The sequence below is a fragment of the Scleropages formosus genome, chromosome 1 (assembly GCF_900964775.1).
Source record: "Scleropages formosus chromosome 1, fSclFor1.1, whole genome shotgun sequence".
Lineage (NCBI taxonomy): Eukaryota > Metazoa > Chordata > Actinopteri > Osteoglossiformes > Osteoglossidae > Scleropages > Scleropages formosus.
In genome coordinates, this window is record NC_041806.1 from 22,639,070 (window position 1) to 22,665,758 (window position 26,689).

The 26,689-nt window shown below is 45.4% G+C and overlaps 1 protein-coding gene across 1 annotated transcript in view; it reads left to right on the forward strand.

The window, feature by feature from the left end:
- The window catches only part of LOC108933094 (interleukin-1 receptor accessory protein-like 1), a 207,846-nt gene extending 181,718 nt beyond the window's left edge, over window positions 1–26,128 (forward strand). The window contains exons 6-10 of the mRNA XM_029251473.1: window positions 4,619–4,751; window positions 7,645–7,790; window positions 13,747–13,890; window positions 20,353–20,523; window positions 25,109–26,128. Coding sequence (XP_029107306.1) covers window positions 4,619–4,751; window positions 7,645–7,790; window positions 13,747–13,890; window positions 20,353–20,523; window positions 25,109–25,833 — 1,319 coding nt within the window. The 3' untranslated portion in view covers window positions 25,834–26,128. The remainder of the gene's footprint in view (window positions 1–4,618; window positions 4,752–7,644; window positions 7,791–13,746; window positions 13,891–20,352; window positions 20,524–25,108) is intronic.
- The last annotated feature ends 561 nt before the right edge of the window (window positions 26,129–26,689 follow it).

The following is a 26,689-nucleotide window of genomic DNA, read 5'->3' on the forward strand; positions in this document are numbered from 1 at the left end:
CTCATACCTGTTATTGGCTCAGTCGGCGTGTCCACCAGCAATTGCGTTTTATTTACCTAAACGCTGTTTTATTTGCAGAACTTTGGCTTTGTGATTCCATTTGTCACTTTTCGAAATGGCTTGCAAGCTAAAATGTGAGCATTCCGCTGGTGCGGAAAACAAAAACCAAAAGAAAACAAAGCAAAAAATAATAGTGCGGCATGAAAATATAACTATATTGTACCGTATGATTTTATTGTTCTTTATTGGAATTATTCTACTATGAATAACCTGTGAAATTACTCTAAAAATAAAACAAAGTCCTATGGTACAATGTACCAATAACGCATGTTTTATGTATGCGTATGGTTTATGTAATACCATAGGGGATTTGCGAATTACGATGAGGTCGTTGGAGCAAGAGCCCATCCTTAGCGTAGGACTGCCTGTACTGTACTTTTTGGAGGCAATATTCTAAACGTATCTTCTCCCTTTTCAGCTAGGGATCACGTGTCTCTACCATTTACTATGGGAACATCCCGCTAAGTCAGACTGGCTTCCAGTCCGATGGATCCGCTTCTTGCCAGAACTGTAGCATTTTCACCACTGTGACTCAGAGATTCATAAGAAAGAGAAGAAGAGCAGTTTTAGAGCGAGAGAGAAGGAAGGAGGGAGGGAGCCAGTCATATCGGGCCTGTTCTCAAGCTGGTCTATGGTTGTTATTTAAAAGAAGTTGGGTGTCCAGCTGCTGGATATCAGGGAAAATAACAAGGCGCATCACTACAGCGCCGTCTCCGGCGAGACGTACAGCAGCCAGACACCCTGTTGTCAAAAAATGTGGCACTTATTGAGTGTTAAATGCGTGTACTGTGTTAATCCAGTTTTCAAATTGTACGCATGATGGGAAAGGAAAGGGCTCCACAACCTGCAACCGCAGTCAATTAAACACATACTGTGCCTGTATGTGGACAAGAACAGCACAACTCAGCAGTAATTGAAAATGTATCCGAGAGGAATTCCAGCGCTTCTGCTCAACTCCTAGGAGGGTCCATAAAGAGGAAGTGCATGTAGGAAACAATGACTCTCACCTGCTGAGCATTTCCCTTTTTTGTTCCGCGTACCGTTTTGCAGCGCCTTGCGTCCGAAACTCTGCAGCGCCTCCATGTGGAGGAGACTGGCACTGATTACCGTAAATCGGAAGTGTTTCTCAGCAGCAACACTGCATCCCAGCACCATACGAACAGAAACGGCGAAACGTGGTGAATGCATCCAGATTATAACACGAGAACGAAATGTCTCAATATTTCAGAAGTTGCCCGAGAAGACCCTTATTTAGAAGGTTGTCCAGAATTTATTGCACTTGCCATGCAGATCAAATCAATTTCTTCTAGCAAAATAAAATTGATCCCTTCGGTCATCCATTTACTACTTATACAGAGGGATCTCCAGGTATGGACCACAACAACAAAATATTACTGAATTAATAAAGGAAATATAGATGAAACAGGACCTAAGAACTATTAAATGTCTGGGTGGTGCGAGAGGATGTGGGTTCGAGCCCCGCTCAGTCTGTGGGGAGTTTGCATGTTCTCCCTGTGTCTGTGTGGGTTTCCTCCGCGTGCTCTGGTTTCCTCCCACAGTCCAAAGACATGCTGTTCAGGTTCCCCCGTAATATATGAGTGACAGAGAGTGTGTTCCACTGATGGATGGATGGATGAGTGACCCATTGTAAGTAGCGTATCTATCAGTGTAAGTCACCTTGGTGAATAAGGTGTGTGGGCTGATAACACTACATAGAGTTCATTGGAAGTCACTTTGGAGAAAAGCGTCTGGTAAATAAATCTAAATGCACTGTTGAGCTGACTGATCTTACATTTAGAATATTTGAACATGTTGAAAACCCCCTACTGTACAATGAATTATATTACTCTACCAGGTAGTAACTTCAAATATTAACACTAATGATTTTACTGTAAAACAGTGAAACGGGGAATTTAACCTCAGTAATACACGCTTAAATTTTTAAACTTATTTTTTTAACCTGCTTTATAATGCACTCATTACCTGCTTCATGCCGGGTTTCTTGTCACCGGGTACTTCAAAGTTGCATCAGTCGTACCGTGTTTCTCATCTCCTACTTCAGTTACATCAAATGCTTGATCATATTAAGTTTTTTCTTCAAACTTATTTGCAGTTTGATGCGGATAATATTCCCGATTTACAAATAGCGTTTTGTTTCTGTTTAGTGTTTTCCCAGTTGGGGAGGACAGTGATGATGTCTGACAAACTAGGTAAATATCCCACCCTCCTCTGTGGGCTAACAGAGGAGAAGGTTGTTTTATCAGACGCCCGTGCTGTCATGACATGATTAATCTTCTGCCAGGATGTCTCCAGGTATGAGTGCTGAGAGTTTAACATCCTTCGGGGTGCTGGATTGCAATCCACCTCTGCTGTTGGAAGTAAAGCTGACACCCACCTAGGAAGTCCAGCAGGGAGCCCTGTGACCCCACGTCATGTTTCCCCGTCCACCCCTACAGCAGAGGTCTGAAACAAACAACTGACTGATGAAAAACAGTGGGAGAAAAACAACCCAGAGAACACTTTGGGCCATGTAGGCATCTGTCAGTCAGGCGGGCAGATTAGAATTTTTCTTCCCCCTCGTAGAAAATATTTATTAAAAATGAGCCAAAATATTGAGCATTTAACGGAGGGAGAACGGTGGGTCCTGCTTAACTGAAACTTAGAAAATTTGGAAGGGAATTTTATGAGAACTCCTACACGAAAAGCCGGAGGCATAAGAGTTGTACCTAGAAATTTTCCATAATAATAATTTCGGGTGTTTTACTGCATTCCGTGCCTGTCTGGAAAAGATGGATGTTGATACATGGCAGAGATGGAAGCAGCATTCTGTCATAGGAGGAGGTGGTGGTGGAGCTCAAGGTCCATGGTCTTGCAGGCTTTAAAGGTGCCATGTACAGGGTTTACAAGTGAGAATTGACTTCACGCAATTAAGACAGGAGAGTGATGGAAATCCACCATAACTTCACTTTTCATCACTTACTGGAATGTCAGAATCTGGGAACCTGTCAGCAGTGACAGCTGTTTGAAGCCATCAGGGTCGCGTCCTAAAAATCCGTCCGCATTCCTCCCTTTTAAGATGTGTTCAGGTGGTTCAAATAGACCGATGTCTCCCTGCAACACACTGATTACATTTTGGTCCTTCTGCTCTTGACCTAAACCCTTTCCTTTCTCCATAGCGCCACCCTTCCCTAAGTGGCCCTACCCTTCTACTGCCTGGGTAAAGATCCTTTGCCGTTTCTGTTCTATGATTATCGTAATCCCCACAATCTCAACGGTCTCAAGCAATGAGGCTACAACGGAGGCGCAGCTACATATTAATCTGTTTCCAGATGATGCGTATTACGTACAGACAGTCACTGAGTTACGATGGTCCAACTTTTACGATTTTTCGACTTTATGATGGCGTGATAGTGATACAGTTCAGTAGAAACCGTACTTAGAATTTCGATTTTTTTCCTGGGCAAGCAATATGCGGTACGATACTCTCTCATCATGCTGTGCAGCGGCAGAGATCCGCATCTCCCAGTCTGCCACGCAATCACTAGTGTATACAACCGATACTCTACAGTGTTCTGCCAGCATTTTTTGGATACCCCCCCATATCTACGTTGTGTTTTGTGCATCCTTCTTGTCTACGAAATGCCCATCTGCATCTCCTGCTACTCGTGAGAAGAAGAAGAGAAGGGCTATTACACTTGAGGAGTCGTAGGCTGTGTAGAGTTTTCAAATTCTCCCTGGATTTCTCGGGGTTTCCTCCAGGTGCTCTGGTTTCTTTCCACAGCCCAAAGGCATGTGTTTCAGTTTAACTGGGGAATCTAAATTGGCCATAGTGTGTGGCACTGTAAGAGAGTGTGTTTCGTAAATGGATGAATGTTTGTAGGTGGTTTAGTATACTCTGTGTGTGTGTGTGTGTGTGTGTGTGTGTGTGTGTGTGTGTGTGTGTGTGTGTGTGTTTGTGTGTGTGTAATCATTGCCACCTTGTAAGTCAGCTGAATACAAGCTAATAATCACTGTATATCACTTTGGATAAATGCATATGCAGAAGTGTAAATGAATAGCAGTGATTTTTGGTTTTATTGCAAGAGTTTTGTGATGGTCTTAGTCAAAATTTGTCAAGGAAAATTTACAATCTCGTTGGTTTTAAAAGATGTATAAAGCGTTGGAAGGATAGTGAGGAAAGGGTGTCTTCAGCAGAGAGGTACATCGAACTAGAATTGGAATTACTTGCATTCAGCTAGTCTCAGTTGAGGTATCATCTTACTGTTAAAGTCATTTATTTATCTGACATTGTTCTCCAAAGTCTCCAAATACTTAAGTGACACAATAATTTACTCATTTATACAACGGGGTAGTTTTTACTGATCAGTTCAGGGTAAGTACTTTGATGGTTCTTTGAACATGGTTTCTCCACCGGATTGGATTCAAACCTGTGTCCCACATGGTAAACATCAGTTCTAACCACCTTCCACCTCCTACCGTGACACTTGAGTGAAATTTGTCTCCTAAATGCAAGATGGAATCAGACCGATGCACAGTGTCCCATCCGTCTCTCCCACAGGAAGTCCCGTGAACCTCACCTGTCGAGCCTTCTTTGGCTACAGCGGTGGCGTCAGCCCCCTCATCTACTGGATGAAAGGAGAGAAGTTCATCGAGGACCTGGACAACAGCCGTGTTCGAGAGAGTGACATCAAGTGAGTGAGACCATGGATGAGTCACAAAGAGTGAGTGAAGTTCCCATGATGCAGTTGTGCTTTTCAGAAAAGCGCTACAGAACAGCGACTCTGCAAAAGCCGCTGCAGGGTTTGCGGTAACAGTGAGTTTGCTTTCAGTAATATGGTAATTTAATCCTGATTATTCTCATTTACTCCCAGTGGCGGGGGCCTTGAACTTGGCAACCAAATCCACTGATCCACAGTGGCGTCCTCCAGTGCTCACCAGAGGCAATCTGGGTTAATGCCTTGTTAACAGAAGTAGCTGTAGCGCCTCACCTTGGATTACAGGCAGACGCGGTACTCTAGTACAGTGGTACTCAGGTACGAGCCATACGAAGGCCCCCGAGGAGACGCAACACACTCAACGTAACCTTTTAATGAGCAGAAACAAAAGAGCATATTATGTGCCCGTCAAAATGTCTTATTTGAAAGCGTCTTTCGCGTTTTCCTGGTATTGATGTCCGCAGAAATGTTTCACCCCGTACGTGTTGGTGTAATATACCAGTGTGCACAGTACATGCCGTGCTGAGTTGAGAGGAGCTCTGCAGCATGTTCAGCCCCGGTATTTAACAGCATAATGAAATAAATTCAGTAAAAAAGAATAAACTTGTCCCAATGGATGGCACACGTTTTCGTAATGGATAAATATTGAATGGGTTTAATCAATAATATATATCGTCCTTGTTTTTGCCTGGGGACATTGTCTTTGTGTGCACTTTCTAGTGATGTTCTTGACAACTTGGTCAAAGTGGTGCTTACTGACAGTGGCTTAGGTATCTGGGCTGATGGAACCTGCTAGGTGTCTGGGGATGTGATAGTCCTGCCACACAGACACACACACACCCTTCCCTGTCCTCTCCAAATTGAAGTTAATATGCAGGTTAACACCGCTATGGGTGCATTCAACCAGAGCAGGAAGAAATTAGCCATTCAAAGGCATGACATTTAAAACATCTTTGTTAGCTGTGTGCAATTTTGCGCACCCGAGTGCTCGCATAGCAGCGTCCCCAGCGGAGAGGTAAACAGTGGAATTAGACCAATTAGATGTAAAATGAGGAGGGATGGGAGGAATCAAGTTGAGATAGATTTTCCGGGTGATGGTCGCAAAGATATTTCCAAGAGCGCTTTTGCACTCAGACATTCATCATCCTTCTCGTTCATTCTTTCAGACAAAACTCAAGGGGGTTGCGTCCACTCGTATCCATGGAAGACCCCCCTTCTCTCCGTCAAAGTAAATCGATGCACACAACACAAAAGAGCACATGTCTGCAACAGTAAACCGCTGACAGCTAAGGCAGAGGAGCAGGGCAATTTTAAACGGTGTATCATTTGCCTCTGGGGTTTCGGTGTGTTTGGGACCTATCATAACACACAAGGCCAGGGCTGCTCCTCATGAATTCATGAGGGTCCGTTGTCATCCCTGACTTTGATTCTTTTCCTATCCCCATAGGAAATAGAGAGTAATTATAGAGCAAAAACAGCATTAGTTGATACTGGGCAAGTACTCAGCAGGCTGGTTGCTCACCTCTGCTTTAAAAAAAAGAAAAGCAAACTTTGTGGTCACATTATTTTATTCTCAACAAGCAACGAATGCTGCTGCGTATCAACTTTTTGTCTTGGACTAAGTAGGAAGTTCAGTAAACAGGTTCATCCCAACCCAACTTCAGCTCATTATGGTCGTTGAAACCCAGCTGTGATTTACAACGTCCATCCAGTCCCAACTCTGAACGATGTTCCTCCAAAGCTACATTTGACCAAAAACATTGCAGAAAACCCAGCTCTGACTGAAGATTTTCATCTGCACCGGCCTGACTCAGCATGTTCTTTCAGTCGTAACTTTGAATCGTGATGTTCATCCAAACCTAAAGTAGACCCACAGCGTTCTTGGAAATGTAGCTCTGACTCAGAGCTCTGACATAGCTCCGAGTTCCTTAAGACACAAGTATGAGTCATAATATGTATTACTGTTGCAAAAATATGCTGTAGCCTAAGCCCTATCCTGATAGACCTCCTGTTTAACAATCCCGCCAGGGAACCCCAGCGAACATAACCAGTCTCATTAACCTGTCTGTTGGGTCATCTGTGTTATGGCCCCATAACTGGGCCTCAGGGCAGCAGCAGTGTGACGAGGATTATTTAGTTTTCCTCCCTTTCCTCCGGTGACATGATTTAGCCTCCTCAGAGCACACCAGCTAAAGGTCTCCAGTAACTGTTATTAACTGTGTACAAGCCCTCAAGGGGGTAGAGAACCCAATAAAAAAAACCCTTTTAACACTTAAATGCACCTTTCTTTATTTGGCAGGGTATTGTAAAGCAGCCGCAACACGATAGATATTGGTGAAGGTAAATGAAGAAGAGCATTCTTTTGCTCCGTTCTATCTGTTCAGTATGTCCCCTGCAGGAGAGATTTATCTGGTATATGGAACATCATTTCCCACATTTCTTTGTTTCCATGGCAGCAGGTATAAATATATATATATATATATTTTTCCATCGTTATTTGCTTTTCCTCCCTGCAGTGACAGCAAAAGGAGGCTCCATTATTGAATTTTCATGTATTTGAATTCCCAGAGTCATTAGCATACGCTCACTCGAGTAATCTGTGCCTGTAAGTTAGGATGTCTTTCCTCCAGACGACCACCGTGGTGAAAAGTTATATTTCAGTTGGCCTGCAGATTTATGTGGGTATCTAAGCTTCTCTCCTCGTATCACATCCAATTCATATCAAGCCAGAGATTCAATTATATGAGTATCCCCTGGAATTTTCCATCTTTATTCCTCTTGGGTAATCATGTCACAATAAGCACGATAATGCACAGTAATTATCAACAATGGGAAAGACCCTGGCTGAGTGTTTGTTTTTGCCTTGCAGAATCATCCGAGAGCACCTGGGGGAGCAGGAAGTGTCAATCTCCTTGACAATTGACTCCGTGGAGGAGGGGGACCTGGGTAATTACTCCTGCTACGTGGAGAATGGCAACGGCCGACGCCAGGCCACAATCCAGCTCAGCAAAAGAGGTGAGGTCCTAGGTGCCTGGCACCACACAAGGGTAGGAGGATGCCTTTGTCTGCAACATGTCCTTGATGCATGTCTCCATCCACGTCCTCATTACACACACTGATCCTTGGCCCTACTCAAAGTCTGATCTATGTTCCATGCTATTGGAGAATGCTACCCTTCTCCTGTAACAATACCACTAACCCTCTCCCTAAAACACTGGCATCTTAAACTGGGGCTATATAGCTTCGTATGGGGTGACGTGTGTCAAAACCCTATACATCATAGCAAACCGAACAAATCTAAAACGCCAGTGCTGAGTTTAACAAGAGCACTACCTACACAGACATGGGCCAGATTGGATTTTTACAGATGTCTGTGAGTAGTTTGCAAAGTTTTAATCGCCTTTGTTTGGTGCATGGATTTTTTCACGGGGTGCTGTTGAACATAGTGTGTTTTGAAATGCTTGTATGAGTTCATTGTACAACGTTCAGTCGGAGAAGCACAAGATGGAAATGCCACTCCGGCTCGTACAAGAAGTTTCAAATTAGGACCCGAATCGTGAGCTTATTTCTTTGCCTATGCCGAGCACAGGCCCTGTGGGACATGCTGCTTGTACGTATGTGGCTGCCTTAAAATATGAACGGTAATAATAGTCTGAATTTATCATCTCTGCAGAGATATATGAAAATCGGAGGGAGCAGTCCCTGTGGAAAGGGTGTGTGTGTGTGTGTGTGTGTGTGTGTGTGTGTGTGTGTGTGTGTGTGTGTGTGTGCCTTCGTGTCCATGTAAATGAGCAGTGGCAATAGTCCTGCAGAACACAAGCTGAGTTGTGTGCAGGCTTTAAAGTACACAGGGATGCACAACCCTAAATAAATGCCTTTTGCGATTGTTACAGAGTTTTGTCTGAGTTCTGGTGCCCAGTGTCACCAAATGGTGTTTTTTTTTTTTTTTTTTTTTTCCCACCCCAACGGTGGGTACAGGAGAAAGTCCATCAGAAATGAGCAGCAGATCGTTCAGTCAGTGATGGTCCTGTTTGAGATCCAGGTCAGATTGCGCTCCTGTGACCTCAAAAGCTGCAGAAATATTGCATACTTAAATCATTACATGAACTACTGTTATGGAATTTTAATATCCCTTTATTTGGACATTAATTCAAAACATTTGAAAAATCTCCACAGATCATTTCTTCGAATTATGCTCATTTAGGTTATTTCCATTATTGTTGTTTGCAGTACATTTTATACCAGATCAGAAAGGTAAAATTAGCTGATTTTGTGAGGTTTTATCCATCATTAAGAGAACCGAATATTCCCAATGTGCAAAAGTCAAAATAATGGGCTGCAGGTAAACAGCCACATGGTCATCTCTTCATATCGCTGGAGCAGATTGTGGTCTGTCTTATTAACACTTGATCATACGCGCTAGTATCTCCTTAATAGGGGTGTGTCCTGGGCAACGTGTATTCCTTTTGCGTATGATGCTAAGGTTATGTACTGCCCATCCATCCGTCATCAACACCTCACTCGGCAACACAGGGTGCAAGGCCGGAGGGGGAGGGGGAGGGGACACACCGAGGGCAGGATGCCGGTCCATCGCGGGGCACCCCAAGCAGGACTCGAACCCCAGACCCGCCACACAGCAGGCACTGGCTGAACCTGCTTATGTACCGTCATTGAAATAAACCCCTAAAAGACTGAAAAGGAGCTGCCCGAACGTGACGTCGAGTCACGGTAACGTCTGCTTCCTGCACGATTGGAATTCCACGAGCGTCGCGGCTCTCGTCGCGCGTGTCGCTCGGAAACGGCCATTTTGCACGGCACCGTTCCCCTCGCTAACAGCACCGACGTTTGCCTTCGCTCCTCCGCTTTGATGTCAGACTTATCTTATATCAAACATCTGCTTGAACTTGCGGCGCGCGCTCTCTCCGTCTTCGCCGTAGACGCCGGGATGAGCGTACCTCGCTTTTGTCACTCTTTTCCACAGCCTGCCCCTAGATGTGGGTATTCGCTTTGTGGGCGCTCCTTTCCACATATTGTTTTTGTTTATTTCGTTTGGGTTTTGTGATCATCATTAATTAGTTCGCAGAAATAATTTGGTGGTTATTTAAGGGAGCGGCATTTTTTAAGCTCCCCCGAAAAGTTGTCAAGTTTTGAATATATTTGCATAGTAAGTCATTTCTCCTTTAAACTCCCAGTTTTTGAGATAGCTTTGAAGGCAGCCTAGTTCCATTTCATTTAGTATATGAAAGGATTTATACTGTGCAGCGTATCTTGGAAAAAAACTTTTCCCGGATTATGCTGGCCTCTTGAATTGAAGCCTTTCAAAAGGCATTTTTCCCTGTTCAACCACAGAGATCGTCATGTATTTGTGATGATTGTGATGTTTATTTTATGGCTTCGTGATGCAATATTCATGAGTTGTGCAAAATTGGGGCAACGATGCAGCTTCATAAAAAGGACTTGGTTTGTTTTTCCTCTCATGGCACATGCACAGAGTACCCGGAGATTAAATTGCTCTCGAACCCTTCTGCATTTTTTTTCTCTTCTTCTAAGAAGGCAAGAAGAGTGACGTCGACTTAACCTTGTGAAATACCGTGGTTTTGCTCAGGTGTTGGTGAAGTGACCCAGAGAGACCTGGAGAAGTAACCAATAATGCATGTGATGTCGCGCTTCTCTCGGCGATGAAAGGAATCGCTCGGTCACGTCATTTCTGTAATGGTCGGAGAGAGGAGCTGTCCTAGCAAACGAGTAACACCCCGATCCCCCCCCGCTTCCACTTGAGCTGCCATACAGTAGAAGGAGAAAGAAGCAGAAAATCTGGTAGGAAACAAGGAGCTTCCTTAGTCGCTGCCCAGTATGAATCTCCTATGCAGCAGAACAGCCGCAAACGGGCCCACTGCCCGGATGCAGCAAAATACCGTGGAAATGGACTCTGGCACTCGCCTTCTCAGGCCTACGCCTCCCTTGGGCCACAGCGGTGCCCGTGACTTTGTTCGGAACCCACACGTAAAACTCGCACACCGTTTTCCGTGCCAGCGCAGTAATTTGTGAATCTCCCTTTCAGAAAAAAAGGCAGCTCCTCAAGGCTTAAACGAAACAGGCACGTGCAGTAGGGTGTCGTATGGGCGGGGGGGGGCGGACAAGGGAGGGATGGTCACGTTTTCCATTTGTGGGAAAAGGAGCATCTGCCTTCAGCTCATCCGAACAGGCCTGGAGATCAGTATTCCGAACTGAGAAGACGCAGCCCTCTGTTTGTGAACGCATAACCTTTCAAAACGGTTTTTGACCTCCGTAGAGGACGGCGCATATAATGTCGGGCGACAGCTCGCGGTGCATAATTCACGCGAGCATTTCCGCGCTTGTCCGAAAGGCGACGGCATTGTGTGTTTCTCCGTAAAAAGGAGCGCTAAAGTCAACCAAGCGTGCGTTTAAATAGGATAACCGATCGCAGTCTGAATGGAAACCGCGCTCTTGTATTTCCAGACCGTCGCAAGATGTGTTTTTTCAGTTCATTGCTCTATTTATTCATCCGTGTCATGATGTGTATTACAAGCTCCGGATGCCGTCTAACCACGAATGGGTTTTTAACTGTGTCTTCCAGTGCAACGGTATCATTATCCACGAGGTTAGCGAAACGTTCCAGTTCTGCACGGCAGTGATTGAAAACAGCACCTGGTCTAACTGAAGTAATAAGGCAAATTGCATTTTAATTCTCAGCATAATTCATGCTTGTGAAGTGTGGCACAGGGGTCCCTCCCCACGAAGTTGGTGCCTTCAGTGTTAGCAGCAGGTGCGAGCCATGTAACTAGGCCAAGAGAGCAGATTTGTCACTGGGAAAGTGAGGGAAAGAAGAACTTTGAAGAGAAGTCCTTTTCGCCGCGATGGCGAACGTGAGCACGGACGGCCCTGAACGCGCACCGTACCGAACAGCTCGGGCTCCGTCTCCGTAGGAGTAAATGCGTCGAGCTTCCGAGGGAGGGAAACGGTGAAGCTGTTTTATTTGGTTTTTTCTTTCACTTAATACCCCTTTTTTTGTTCTTTTGTAGTGCTGATCAATGTTGCGTTAATCCTCTGAAGCTGCCGGAGCGACTGGCCTCTTGTAAATTTCCCGGGTTTACACTGACGTTCGTGTTCCTCTAATGGAAACGCGTGGACGATGACCACCGGATCACCACCTGCCACCTTTGCGCTCCTTCGCGTAATTGTTTTCTTTATTACATCGTCCGGGGCAATCGCTCTCTCTAATAAGTCACAATGACCCTGCCTTTGAGGTGCGATGGTGAGCAAGTCCCGGTCCGGTCGTAAGGAAGAGCGCCGCGGTTAATTTATCGGCAAAGTCGTCCAACAGCGACACTTCTCTTACCCCTCCTGGATTCGTGTCACAAGGCAATAATAATTTACTCCGGTAAACTATAGCAGCAGCTGCAGGAAAAGCAGCAGAAATTACAGCCTCGCCAGAGCGGGGGCTCAGGGAGGCAGACCCCCAGACCGAAGACTTAATGGACCGTGTTTTCATTGCCGTCGGGCTTACCACGGGACGGAGATGCGCCTGTGTTCATCATTTCTGTTTCCTCGGGTTATTTAAAGCCCAGCTATCAACTTCCCTCTTTTCAAAACACATTCTCTGAAGGCCATTGTCTCTCCTGGTTTGTAAATCAAACACACCTAAATAGCGGGATCTGAATTCATTTTTAATTATTTCTATTATTCTGTGTTGCTTTTTGCGTCGCTCTCAGAAACGTGACCCAGAAGGAGCGCATTAACACAACACGCGGACGTGTCTACGTCGTCGAGATTGCCCAGGTTGCTCCAATGTCAGCCAGACAAATTAGGCTCCGTTTGCTACGCTGCCACTTCGACGCAGCTTCCCTCCGGCGCATCCTATCCATCATCTCCTTCGTCCTCCCGAGGTGGAGGCAGCAACGAGCGCTCGAAGAACGCACCCCGAATCTACGCGCTGCCGCCGGCAGACCGCGTCCGAACGCAAAGCCTGCCCTGGTTAGGAGAGGAAGAAAGTGATGGATCACAAATGGCCAAGCGGCTTTGTCAGATATATTGGCACGCAATTGAGGCGCACCTTCCAGTACCAAGAGATAATTTGTCTTAATCTCCCAGCAGTGCCAGGTTGCAAAGAATGGATCTTTGTAGGTTAATCGTAAGACTGACAGAGATTCATGGGATACGTAGGTACGGGTCTGAGCTGTTGGGAGCGACGCCAGTGAGACCTTGATGGGTAGCGGTAGGGCAGGAGAACGGTAGGAATGGGTGAGGAGGTCCCCCCCCCCCCCATGTGGCAACGTGTGTACGCCTCCACCTTTTTCTGAAAGCCTTTCTTTGTTCTTGGCCTTTTCTTGCCAAAACTGACTCTGGTTATCGGTGCAGGAGCCATAACTATGAATGGTTGGAGATGGGTGTTCGGGGCAGCCCGGACATCTTGCCTCAACTGTCCTCCTGTACCGTGTTCCGCACCCAGTTTTAGCATACGGGTCCTTAGGTGGCTGGTCACATAGCCTGTTCCCACCCGGCTCCATAATTCATCAGCTCATCTGCCTTGCAGAACAGGACGGTTCACATGGATAGGGGAGGGCTCCAGCGGTCCATCACCTTCAGAGTCGAGCTCCCGGCAATTAGTTTTGCTGACCGCTCCCGCTCTCACATTACCTGCGCAGCACTTGCACTCACTCTTCAGTTTAATGAACGGTGTCCCGCTGGCAGGTAACTAAGCATGAGCGCCTGCGGGAGGGTGTAGCAACCAGACTAAACACGACAGGAACACGTGGCTCACGGATCGATCCTGAAACATCGTTCTCGACTTTCCCGAAGCTTAAATGTAACACGCAGGAGCGCAACAGGAACAGCCTTTGGCCGCGGTCCACGCGACATGCCAGCGTGCGCGCGTCTCTTTTCAGTATGTCCACGGCTCAGCGTGTGTGTTTTCAACGCCCTGTCTCCTTGTGTCACTCTCTCTCAGCAGAGCTTATGTATACAGTGGAGCTGGCTGGGGGCCTGGGGGCCATCCTGCTGCTGCTCATCTGTCTGGTCACCCTCTACAAGTGCTACAGGATCGAGCTCATGCTGTTCTACCGGAACCACTTCGGCAGCGAGGATGTGGATGGAGGTACAGTCACTCTCTTTTACACGCCCTCATCCTTGTCCTGCAGCATAAGCATCGCTTCAATCATCCCGTAGCTCCATCTTCCATGATCCCTCTATATATTTATATGTAACAATAACAACAACAATATCCGTCCATCCATCCATCTATCCATCGTCAGCAACCACTTGTCCCGAGCAGGGTCGCAGCAAGTCGGAGCCTTACCCAGCAACACAGGGTGCAAGGCCGAAGGGGGAGGGGACACATCCAGGATGGGACACCAATCCATCGCATGGCACTCCAAGCAGGACTCGATCCCCAGACCCACCACACAGTGGGCACCAGCTGGCACCATGCCCAATTAACAATATATAATTTAATCCATATAATAATTTGCATGTTATGTATCATTTGCAATGTAAATCTTTCTTTATTCCTGCTGAACGGTGTCTGAAGCCCCAGCCCCCAAAGTATGCAAAACAGCAACCATGTAAAAGTTTGTGTCTCAAAATGATTGTTCAACATCGTTCAGTTGAAGGCACACGTTAAGGAAGCCAAGTCTTGAAACTAATGTGAAAAAGATTAAAGCATCTATGCAAATGTTAACACAAATTGACAAACTACTTTCCTTAGTTATACCAAAATCGAATTCCCAGCAGCAAATGCCAGCGTTTGGTAAGTATCCGTCTGACTCAGACCAACTGATGTTTCAGGAATAAGGGGAATATGGAGAAATAATGAGCTTCTTTTCGAAGCCCTCTGGAGAAAGTGTCACTGGCAAGGGTATTTTTCTGTTTACGGTTTCCAAGTGGCCAATCCATCCCTTGCAAACGTTGATGTTTGAAAGAGATTGGGGTTTGGGAGGACGGACCTTACTTGATGGTTGATAAATCAGGGGCTCCTATGAAAGTCATTACCGGTTGTGTCGGGCCAAGGCCCAGGAGAGGGGCTTCACAATAATGGATGTGGTTCCCTGGCAGATTAAACGGAGGGCAGAAGCGGCCGCTTTGGAGACTGAGGCTTAAGCTTTGAACTTAATGACAAGGAGCAATTGTCTCCTTTAATTGTGCCAGGCAAGGAAGCACAGGAGGAAGGAAATAGTTTTTCAATTTGCTCCCTCTTTAAGGGGATCAGTTTCAATGATTAGCCAAGGCTGCTGGCAGACTTTCTCCGACACATTCCCCATAGCCCAATGGCAGGTGGCTCCTCAGCCCCATCACTGGATCCTTGACAGGACCTGGAGAACATCTCATCTTGATGTCACTCCATTGTATTCCAAGAACACTTCATGAAGATAAAATGCAACGTGCACCCTGCGATGGACTGGCACCCCATCTAGGGTACGGCCTGAGGGGCCCAGCACAGTTCCCTCTGGGATAGGCTCTGGATCACCGTGACTCTTCAGAAAACCCTGCAATTATAATTGGCACCTCACAACACTTGAACACTGTATTTTTATGTAACGCTCTTGACATTTGCGCATATATCAGTGGACATCGGACGGAGGCTTTAAGGAGAAGTTACTGTGCTTCCGGTTTCTGGAAGACAAAGGTGTTCAGTGCTGCGAACTCTGTGCTAGAAATGAGAAAATAGAAAACATCATTTACAAACAGATCATTAACATATGCCGTATTATAAAATGTTACATAGAACATTCTGGTCTGACCAAGTGAGGACTCCCATGCAGCTGGATCAAAATTAATTTCAAGAAAGTACTTCCAAGTCATCATTGGATGCTTGTGGAACATCTTTTCCGATGGTCTTGGACAAAGTGTGTTCTATCCTGGTTGGTGAACTCACAGATCTTCTGCATGCAGCAGAGCACTTTCTGCAATAAGTAAAAGCTGATTTATAGAGGATGTGGCTTATCAGGATATGTTTTATATATTTAGGTTCTTTTGAGTCCATTTATATATAGATTTTAAACCATGTACTTATGTTTAAATATTTTTGTACATTTCCTGAGTAATGCTCGGGGTTATGTGAATCGCCTTTGGATGTGCATGTGGGCAGACATAACATATGAGTTTCTGATCTTCCCCTGGGTCGAGGAGGGATTCTGAGGGTGCCATGTGGGGGGTATAGAGGTGCGAGGCAGAGGCCTGACCCAATGTGTAATGCGGTTCGGTTCAAGTCCTGCAAGACCCACTGAAATGCAGAAATGTCAAGGTACCGCCGATAATTATTCCACCTCCCAGTTTCACCCCCCACCTACTCCCCTTTCTCCCACCCCACAGATCTCTGATTCTTTGCTGCAGAAGATTATTTTTTCTCAATTCCCTGTATCTTTAAAGAAACAGGAGCAATATTTCATACCAAGTTCACTGCTCCCATCCTGCTGTTGTCTCACAGCCTCTGGAAGGTGTGAGAGGATGTGGGCTCCAACCCCACTCAGTCTGTATGGAGTTGAATGAATGTGTGAATGTTTTCTTCATGTTCGTGTGGCTTTCCTCCAGGTGCTCTGGTTTCTTCCCACTCTCGAAAAACCTGTTTCAAGTGATTCAGTGAATCTCAATTGCAGGTAGCCTGTGTGTTGTTTCTGAGAGAGAGAGAGAGAGAGAGAGAGAGTATGTGTGTGTGAGTGTTGCTCTGGTGTATAGATGAGTAGTTTACTGCAGTATGTCTTGCGCTGTAAGTCACCTGAATGAGGAAAGTGTCAGCTAATACCACGTAGTATTCATTGTTAGTTATTTTACAGAAAAGTATCTGCTAAATGAATAAATGTAAATTTAAACTGTAAATCAGCGTGAGATGCCTGAATGTAGTTTTTTTTTCCCCCAATGCGATGGATGACGTTGTCATTCTGCCAGAAGCAAATGTTAACGCTGCATTTTTCCATGTTCCCTTTTCAGTCAGTTTTACTGTAATTGGGCTACTCTGAAGAGCACGCCATCATTTGCTGGAAGAGAAAAATTGCTTCATGGGTTGAGAATAGGTTTTTTGGTTTTTAGGCTGTCAGATCTTCAGTGCGCTTTCCTGTTTTATGTATGGGTTGTCCTATGCAATACAAGAAAAATCACCTGTCTGCTGGAGAACTATTGGGGTTTGGAAAGGTGTGTGTCTATGTAATGATTAAGTGAACACGCTAAATGCACTTGTTAAAGGTGTGTGGGCTGCGGGGTTTCTCTTAATCAGCAGTCTTCAAGTCCTCCTTCTGACCTTGATTCGTGTCCAGGTTCTGTAACTGTACTTGGTCCTGAACGTGGTCCACAGGGCACTCTGTTGTCCAACTGGTCCTGCTGATCTTCACGGTCTGAGAGGCTTTAGGTGGCACGGCCTGGGCATGACCTGGCGCCAAAACCTGGCACTCGTCTCCTTCCCGCTCTTTCTCTTGGCGTCGCACTCCATACATGCATGCGCTGATGGGTTTACCTGAAGGAGATGCACTGTGGTGTGTTTTGAAGCCCTTTGGGGAAATTGCTCTTTTTGTTTTATCTTACCAGCTCTGCGGCTTATTGCGCAGAGCGTTGTGGGCAGTTTCCCGCAGATTCTCAGCACAGCCCTTGAGTTGGGTTCGGGGCTTCTCTCTTTGCTTTAATCCATTAAAAACCACCATCAATCACGTTTTTCGTGCAGTAATGGAACTCCGCCATCTTCTGAGAGCAATGTTCATTTTGCTCTCGCTTTGAGAGCGAGGTGTTTATAATTTGCTTTCCTTCACTCGGGGTGACATTGCCTGGCAACTGGCACCAGAATGGGAATGAAATGTACCTGGACACACAGATGCCGTGAGGGCACCGTTCCCCCTATTTCATAGGACAGCATGAGTAACATACACATGGTGGGGCAGAATAATCTACCCTATTTTTGAACAAGACCCTCAGACTGTGGAGCTCAGCAAAGGCAGGACCAAAGTTGGAGCCGCAAGCTGGCTGAGCGACCTGGGGGTGTCCCTAAAGAAGGGAAGGCCACCCGGCTCTCTAGCAGCACCAACCCCCAACCAGTCCCCAATATATTAATGTTTTCTCAGTTTTCCCTTGGTCATCTGTTTGGTCGCAAGTCACTTGTCTAAAGCTTAATTCTAATGTAATTCATAAGCGGCTTATAATATACAGTAGGTGACTGCCTTCATCCCCTGTGCTGTTACCTATTGGTATAGTTAGACTAACTGAAATATTACTGTGGTTTTGTCTACAACAGGAAAGCCATTGCTGACCCCACCACCTCCTCTCTACAGTCCCATTATTTTTTTTTCCCCTCTCAGTCATATATTTCACCTGGTTCTTGACTTAATTCAAACCTCAATAAGAGACCAAACGCTTTGTAATTGGGCAAATAGCAGGACTGTATCAGATTCTTGTATTGCTCTTTTGTCCACTGTTGAATTTTGGTTTTTTTTGGGGGAAGTTTGGACAAAGTTGATGTTTTTTCAGACAGACCAAGTTGAAAGATTGTTTGTGTTTGGGTACTATCTTACTGTGATCATTTTGTGCTTGTGGAATGATGACCTGAGATACCTTAACTAGGCCCCTGCCGGGCCAAAATCGACCAATGCTTCAGTGATCCCGTTTACGCCATTGATTCTTTTGCTTCCTGTGGCCATGCATTGTTGATCACGTTCAAAAACCCAGTGCCCTTCACTCTTTAGCTGTCCATTGGTTTCGATGTATCTCTTTCCCCCTCAGTATGGTGGTTAGCCAAAGATTTGATGAGAAACACAGGACCTCTTGAACGCTGCCAGGTTGATATCACAGGGTGGTAGAGTCTGGACCTCACTGACATTGTAATTATAATTGTCACTAACGTTTATTTAGCTAACTCCTTTATCTAAGGCGAATTACAATATAAGAGAAAATCATCTTTGCGATGAGTTACCCATTCATGTAGAAGGGTATTCTTACTACATTAACACAGTCCAGATATCACTGGTCCAGCATTCTGGGCATCTGCTGTGTGCATGAGTCTCCAAAATGACCATCAAAAAGCTACAGTGCTGGTGATCTGTGTCAGTTAAATGATTGTACCTCCAAAAGATGATACATTCTCGATAATAAACAGAGCCTACATGCATAATGCATGCATTGAGCATAATGAATAATTTAATCTCAACTATGGGAACATAAAATGCTTACATTTAAAAGTGTGTATTATGTAAGTATTATAATGCTGCTGTGTTTTTGCTGGATCAATATCACTAAACTCCTTGCCTAAGGACAGAGGGTTTCCGACACAAGAATTAATCCACAATGCTTTGTAATCGCGTTTCCAAAACAGCATCCTCCGGAACAGGGATTTCCGAACTCGCAATACACCTGACCTCCTCTGGGTTTCTCTCGGCCTCGCTTCACTTTTCAGCTGCCTCTTCCCTTTTCGCTCTGTGCCGTTTGTTTTCTGAGTCTGTTTAGCACTCCAGAATCAGAACCAGTCCCCAGTGGGCTAAAAAACCAAGAGGAACATGACACATCACATTCCTTTTTTTTTTTTTTTCCCCACTACTTTATCAACCTGTGCATCACATTTGAATCTATGCTGAACTTATGTCGATGTTGGTGTATCATTTATGGTTTTTACATTTTGTGGCCTTGGAAAACATTGCCGGCGTATTTCATGAGCGCAGTACTTGTCCAAGCACCCCGTGCGGCTTGTGGAAAACGATTTGGCCTTTTTCTTCCGGAGTTCCAACACGGTGCTGAATGTGACCGACACCCTGTGCTTTAGCCACGCCTGCCACATGGGAAGCATGGATGGGCGAAACATGGGGGGGCGGTCTGCTGAAAGCCCCCCTGCCCTGCACATCCACTTTGTGCTGTCTGGGCCATGTGACATGAGCCTTTCTGGAAAGTTCAGGGATCGATGGCTCATGCTGGTTCCACTCGATACCCATATTTGAGGCATTAGCGGGCTTTGGGAGAAAACGGTTACCCCCTGCTGTATGCTAACCTCAGGTTCAATAACAGCTCCCGGGGACCATCCCCTCCTTACAAAACATTTGCATTCACAGACAAACCATCATTATCACGTTATTATAGCAAGTGGCATTCTGGATAGAACAGGTCCTCCCATTGCTGACATGAATTAGATTTGTAGCGGTTAAGGAACCAGACTTTCCACCGATAGGGACCCTTTCATTGTGTATCTTTGCAAAATAAGTATAAAAAAGAGAAATACAGCTATAACAATGGATATGGGAAAAGCTAAGGCATGAAAGTCCCTTTGGATAAGTATCTTCTATGTAAACAATAGCACAACAACGTTTCCACTGTGGTTTAAAGTTACTGTTGCCACTTTCATTGCCATGCCGCATCAAAATCTTTGCAAAGCTCATTAAATTAAGAAGAGGCGATGACCATATGTTAAATAGGCTTGCTTTGGTGTAGAAGGAGACACATTAATTTTATGTGTTGTTCTTCTGTGAGTATAAGACAGACAGACAGACGCACACACACACATACACGTACGTACACTCGCACCCATTCGGGACTTTCTGAATGTTTACTCCTTCCACACTTGTAATGGTGACGCGGGGTATTCTTCTGCCATCCTCAGAAAACAAGGACTACGATGCGTATCTGTCCTACACCAAGGTGGACCCCGACCAGTGGAATCAGGAGACCCGGGAAGAAGAACGCTTCGCCCTGGAGATCCTTCCTGACGTCCTGGAAAAGCATTATGGGTATAAACTCTTCATTCCAGACAGGGACTTGATCCCAACAGGAAGTGAGTACCGCGTGTATGTCTGTGTAAATCCTGCACGCTTGGTTCTGTGCGACAAATGCTGGAGGCTTTGTGTGTGGCGTGCATCATCCGTCCGTTGCTCTGTTACTCCAAACCGGCAGCAATGCAACATCTTGTTGCAATGTCACAGAAATGATGGCGATGTTTTGGGTTTAGCTGCAGTCCATCCAAGCGGATGAGAAACAGTGATTCAGAGCCCCCACTTCAATGCTCATGATATACAGCACCAGTTCTGTTCAGATTGCCTCTTTTAGTGGTATAATTTGGCAAAAAAAAAAAAAAAAAGTTCCCATTTGATGCACCAACAGATTAGCAATAAATCAATGAACACATGGTAAGAAATAATAAGAAATAAATTAATTAATTACAATGCATTAATGTACCTGTACCTACTCCCATTACCAGTAGAAGCAAATGCAGTCAGTGATGTGGAATAAGTACTAATTACTGGGACATCGAATACCTTTTTAATGATTAATTATCCATTTCGGACAGAAGGCCATCTGTGATGTTGTATTGCTAATGAACTGAATGTGGTGTGGAAGGTGCTCATTTTGCATTCCTGCATATTTCTCTGAGTGATTTCTGAAAAGAGGCATGCGACTTGCGTGTCCGCACTAGCGCAGTGGCGTGTGCATGTTTTGCTGTATCTTGTGGCATGCATTTGCACACTCGTCACTGTTATTGTGCTGGTGGCAGCATGCAAGCTCTTCTGACATTATTTACTTGCCTAGATTTACATTGACATTTACATTTATTCATTTAGCAGACTCTTTTCTCCAAAGCAATGTACGTCTTGCAAAAAAACACGAGCGCATTACATCAGCTGAGAGAGGGACCTGGATGCCAACGCGTGGTTCTAAAGCACAGTTAATTTGTTGCTTTCCGCCGCATGAACCACTGTACATCATCACACGAGTAGCTGCGTGAAGGTTTATCCAAATAATCGATAATTCCTAATCACGGTTTTTTTTTAGGCAAACATTTACATCACATAACTAGCTGCAGAAAAGTTTATGCGTTATTCAGCAGTTATGACCTCAAAGTTATCGAGCGTGAACATTTACACTTTAACATGTCCTTAAGAGAGCATGCAAGAAGTGAGTGAAATAATATATATATATATATATAATGAAGATAATACATGTAGGAGTATTATTATTTCACGTGGGGTTAAAAAAAAAAAACAGTCTTCAGTGAAACTGTGTTTATTGGTTTGTGTGCAAGTTCTTCCACATTTTCATACTTATATATCCAAGTACAGATAGTACATAGTAACACAGTACTCTGGCTTCTCAAATTACAAACACCAGGCCGGAATTGCATTTGTAATGGTTCTTTATTCTAACTCCAGACAGTTTCACCAGTAAGTCACAACTGGTAAAAAAATGAATTTAAAAAATAATAAAAAATAATACACACACACACACACATTTTCAGAACCGCCTGTCCCTTACGGGGTCACGGGGAACCAGAGCCTACCCGGCAACACAGGGCGTAAGGCCGGAGGGGGAAGGGGACACACCCAGGACGGGACGCCAGTCCGCCGCAAGGCACCCCAAGCGGGACTTGAACCCCAGACCCACCGAAGAGCAGGACTGCGGTCCAACCCACTGCGCCACCACACCCCCTATAATAATAATAAAAAATAATAATAATACTTAATTCCTTGATTTATTTGTTGATTTGCTTCTGCAACAATCTCTGATTGAAAAAAGAAAAAAATTGTTAAAAATTTTAGAGCTACATTAAAAGTAATTTTAAATTACGGAAAATAGAAATATGTATGTAATAAAATAGAAACTCCGATGCAGTGTCTGTTATCGCATAGACGTGCAACGTTTGTCATCACCACATAACTGCAGACGGGAGCTAATGACCCTGTGGAAGTGAGTTGTTCTCTGGTCCGACACCCCTGTTCTGTTCAGGTGCACTTTACCGCCATCTAACAGTTGGTCACGCATATACAAGTCATATTTGCTCTTACTCCAGACAATCGTTTCAGTACATAGACAAATAAAGAAAATGCTGTTAAAAATAAAATGCTGGAAAATGCTTGTGCTGCCGAAAATGTGTAATTCATCCTCGAGGAGCCAGTGTACCAGTGTAACTGTCGAATGCAGACTTCAGGGTTGTGTAATTCTGAAATGCTTACAAAATAATAAACTGTCACCTGGATCTTCTATAAATATTTTTTTCCATCATTTAAGAAATATATTGAAAAAGTATATGTGTTAACTCCCAGAAGGATCCAGCAGAGACGGAATGCGAAGCAGTGATTTCTAAAGCCTTCGACTTTCTCTGACTGTGACTTGACAAACTGTGAAGTGTTTCGCCGCCCGGCCTTTTCATGAGCTCACCGTGAACGTGTTTGTCTCCACGTAGCTCTTCTTTCATTCTCTCGCTGGTGTGTCGCGCTCTCTTCTCGTGAGATCTGTTTGCCTGTTCCCGTTTCACCATCATCCCCTTTTCGCACCGCCCTGCTTCGTGTGAATCGCCCTGTTTAAATCGTTGTGTTTGTGAAGTTGCTTAAATAAATCATTGTGTGTCTGATGTTTACTGGGTTTTTTTGTCAGGGGACTGTCATGTTATAATATGGGACATGTAGCTATAGATACATACCTAAAAAGGAACGATATATTATCATATATAGATATGGTAAGATATATTTACCTTGGATACTACCAACAAATAACAGCTTCCCCAATATATTCTTATGTAAAATTTTAATTATGTGAGCAGTGTTGAGTCTTATTTTGTGTTCCTCCAGTTGTAATATGCCATCTTCTAGTATTCTTAGTATATTTTAGCGTTTTACTCGAGTCGTACCATGAGGGAATCACTGGGGTTACCTTAACTGTCCAAATTCATAGTGGAAACACATGTAGGGTAATGAGCACATCCGGAATGTGCACAGCTTCCTTCAGCCCTATAGCTTCAAGTCCCGTATTAAACTGGAATAAACTGGTAGTGTTGATAAGAGGAACGGCGGCAAAGAGGAGAAAGCTGGAGAAGAAACAGCATAGTTTATGCCAGTGTTCTGGGTCCCCTTGATTTTACTCTGATGCCGTGTTGCAGTCTTCTGATACGAGTTTGAATGTTGAAATATTTATGTTTAGGTTTCACCAATGATCATTTCCAGGATGATACAAGACTCCTTAGAGGTACTCTATCCCAGCCTTCCTCCGCTCCTATCAACAGCCGTAATGTGCTCCCTCCACAGACAGCAGCCCTATGAAGAAAGGTTCCCTACCGGGGTAAAAGAGGAGAACAGCATGTTGAGTGCACTCTGTCTCGCCGGTGTAGGGCCCACTTAGAGAGGAGACGGCGACATTTGGCTTTTCACTGTGCACCGACGCCTTTGTTCTCCGGGTCCGTGCTGAGTGACGACACCCCTGGCAAGACCACACGCGTTGAGCTGCAGACATGGACGGGGAAAGCACCGAGAGTTTAGGGAGGAGACACGGACACGGGTCCTCTTTCCTGGAAGAGCAGGCAGCGTTTGAAGGCTCCTTTCATGAGGACGGAGCCCATTACAGACGTAGCATATCTCCTTCACACCCATGCTGCGCTGGGTAAAAGGACGGTAAAAGCTTGCTTGGCTCCAGGCCGGTGCCTCTGGGTGGACCCTAGATTTGGTTGATGTGTGGAGCATGCTCTGTTACAGCACGGCTCACTGCAAGATCACTGTCAGCCTTTTTACCTTCCCTAGCTGCAGTTTGAAGGGAAACAAAGAGGGAATATAACCTACTGTAAATATATATCCATATACAGTATGTCATTGATAGATCCACCGGAGTCCAGCCACACTGAGCAGTAGGAAAATAGTAAATGTTCTTCTTTACATTTTATTTGGCATTTAATAGTGATGATGTCAGGGGCAGCTGGTACCATAGTGGTTAGAACCGATGCCATTGGAGCCAAAATGTTGCAAGTTTCAATCTCACCTCCAGGTGTAGTACCCTTGAGTCAGGTATTTACCCTAAGAACTGCTCCAGTGGAAAATTAGCTATCTGTGTAAATGAGTAAATAATTGTAAGTACCTTAACACTCTAAGTCACTTTGGAGAAAACCTTCAGCTGAACGAATAAATGTAATGATCATAGAGCTGCTATACTTTAGGAATCTGGAGCCGCAGTTCTGGTTTTGCATCATCGTTCGATCTGGTGTTTGTCCTTGTTGTGCCACTTGCCTTCGTTCCCCATTCGTCCGTGTTCCGCAACACGGCTGCACGTCCTACGTTCGTACATAAACACCGGGAGCAGCTGAAACTCACGCCGCTGTCTCCGAGAACTTGAGGATGTTAACGTGTTCAGGCCAAGGACGCATTAAAGCGGCAGCGTTTTCGTTTTTGCTCCGCGTGCATCACAGCGGTATAACATCCAGTCTTCGAGTTAAATTTTAAATATATTTGCAGTTTTGGTAGCAGCTTAGTTAGAGAAACAAACCACGATTAACCCATTCATCATGACACTGAGATACTGAGGTTGGTGGGTAGCCGATCTCACCCTCGCGTTCATTGTTTGCTTTCTCTTGCACCCCCACCTCACCCCCCACCCCCCCGTAGCCTACATTGAGGATGTGGCGCGCTGCGTGGACCAGAGCAAGCGGCTCATCATTGTCATGACGCCGAGCTACGTGGTGCGGCGGGGCTGGAGCATCTTCGAGCTGGAGACGCGTCTGCGCAACATGCTGGTGACGGGCGAGATCAAGGTGATCCTGATCGAGTGCGCCGAGCTCCGGGGCATCATGAACTACCAGGAGGTGGAGGCGCTCAAGCACACCATCAAGATGCTCACGGTCATCAAGTGGCACGGGCCCAGCAGCAACAAGCTCAGCTCCAAGTTCTGGAAACATTTACAGTACGAGATGCCCTTTAAACGCACGGAGCCCATCGTCTCCCGCGAGCAGGTGCTGGACGTGAGCGAGCAGGGCCCCTTCGGCGAGCTGCAGACGGTCTCTGCCATCTCTATGGCGGCCGCCACCTCCACCGCCATGGCGACAGCGCACCCGGACCTGCGCTCCACCTTCCACAACACCTACCACACCCAGATGCGGCAGAAACATTACTACCGCAGCTACGAGTACGACGTCCCGCAGGGGGGCACCCTGCCCCCGCTCTCCTCCCTGGGCAGCCAGCATACCTACTGCAACATCCCCATGACTCTGCTCAACGGACAGCGGGTGCAGGCCAAGCCGCCGCGCGAGTCCAGCGTGGAGGAGTCGCACACCAACAATGCAATGCTCCCGCTGTTGCCGCGGGAGACCAGCATATCCAGCGTCATCTGGTGACAGCTCCGGGAGAAGAGCGGGCGAGGTGGGGGGGGTGCGACACCCGGGGTCTCGTTCGGCCAGGTGCCGCGCGGCTCCTCTGCCTCGGCTCCGGAATGACTTCTTCGGCTGAACTGGCGCCGCAATCAACAGGGAAAAAAAAAAACAAAAACAGTTGGAAATAAAAACATAAACGGGCAAACGCAAACAGTGTGTGGAGAGAACTGAGAAACGGACATCCGGACACTTTTCCGCACACACACATACACACACACCTACACACACACACACACACACACACACATACAGACACACACAAGGAAAACAGGGTCTTGTATATATATTTGCAATTTCTTTGTAGCATCCGTGTCTTCCTGTTTGTTTTATTTCCCCATACTTGTTGCCTCCTATATGTTACGACTTTGTTTGTACTCCTCACTCGGATTTCACTCTCTCCGGCTCTTGCTTTTGTATTTAATTTCTCTGTGGGGAACAGAATCAGGTATGTGGAGTCATTCGCCTGAACCGTTGTTTTTTTTTTTTTTTTTTCTCCTTTTTTTTAAAGTATATATATATATCTTGAATTAGTGTAGTTTAAAAGATTTTTGTAACCTTCTTTGGGATTGCCTGGACATAGCGATGTTTCATTGGAAGGAGCAACATCCTTTTTTGTTGGCCTATGTAAGGTGTGTAATTCTAGTTTTAAGTGGATACTTAAAAACACTATAGATTATGCAAAAGGTACAGAAACTTGAGAGTAATATTTCCTCCTGAGGGAGAGCGCTGAGTGGTGCTAGACTTTGTCAAACTGATGGCGTGTTCGAGCTGAAGCTCCCTCAAAAACATAATATTTTCTATTATAAAAGAAACAGCCATG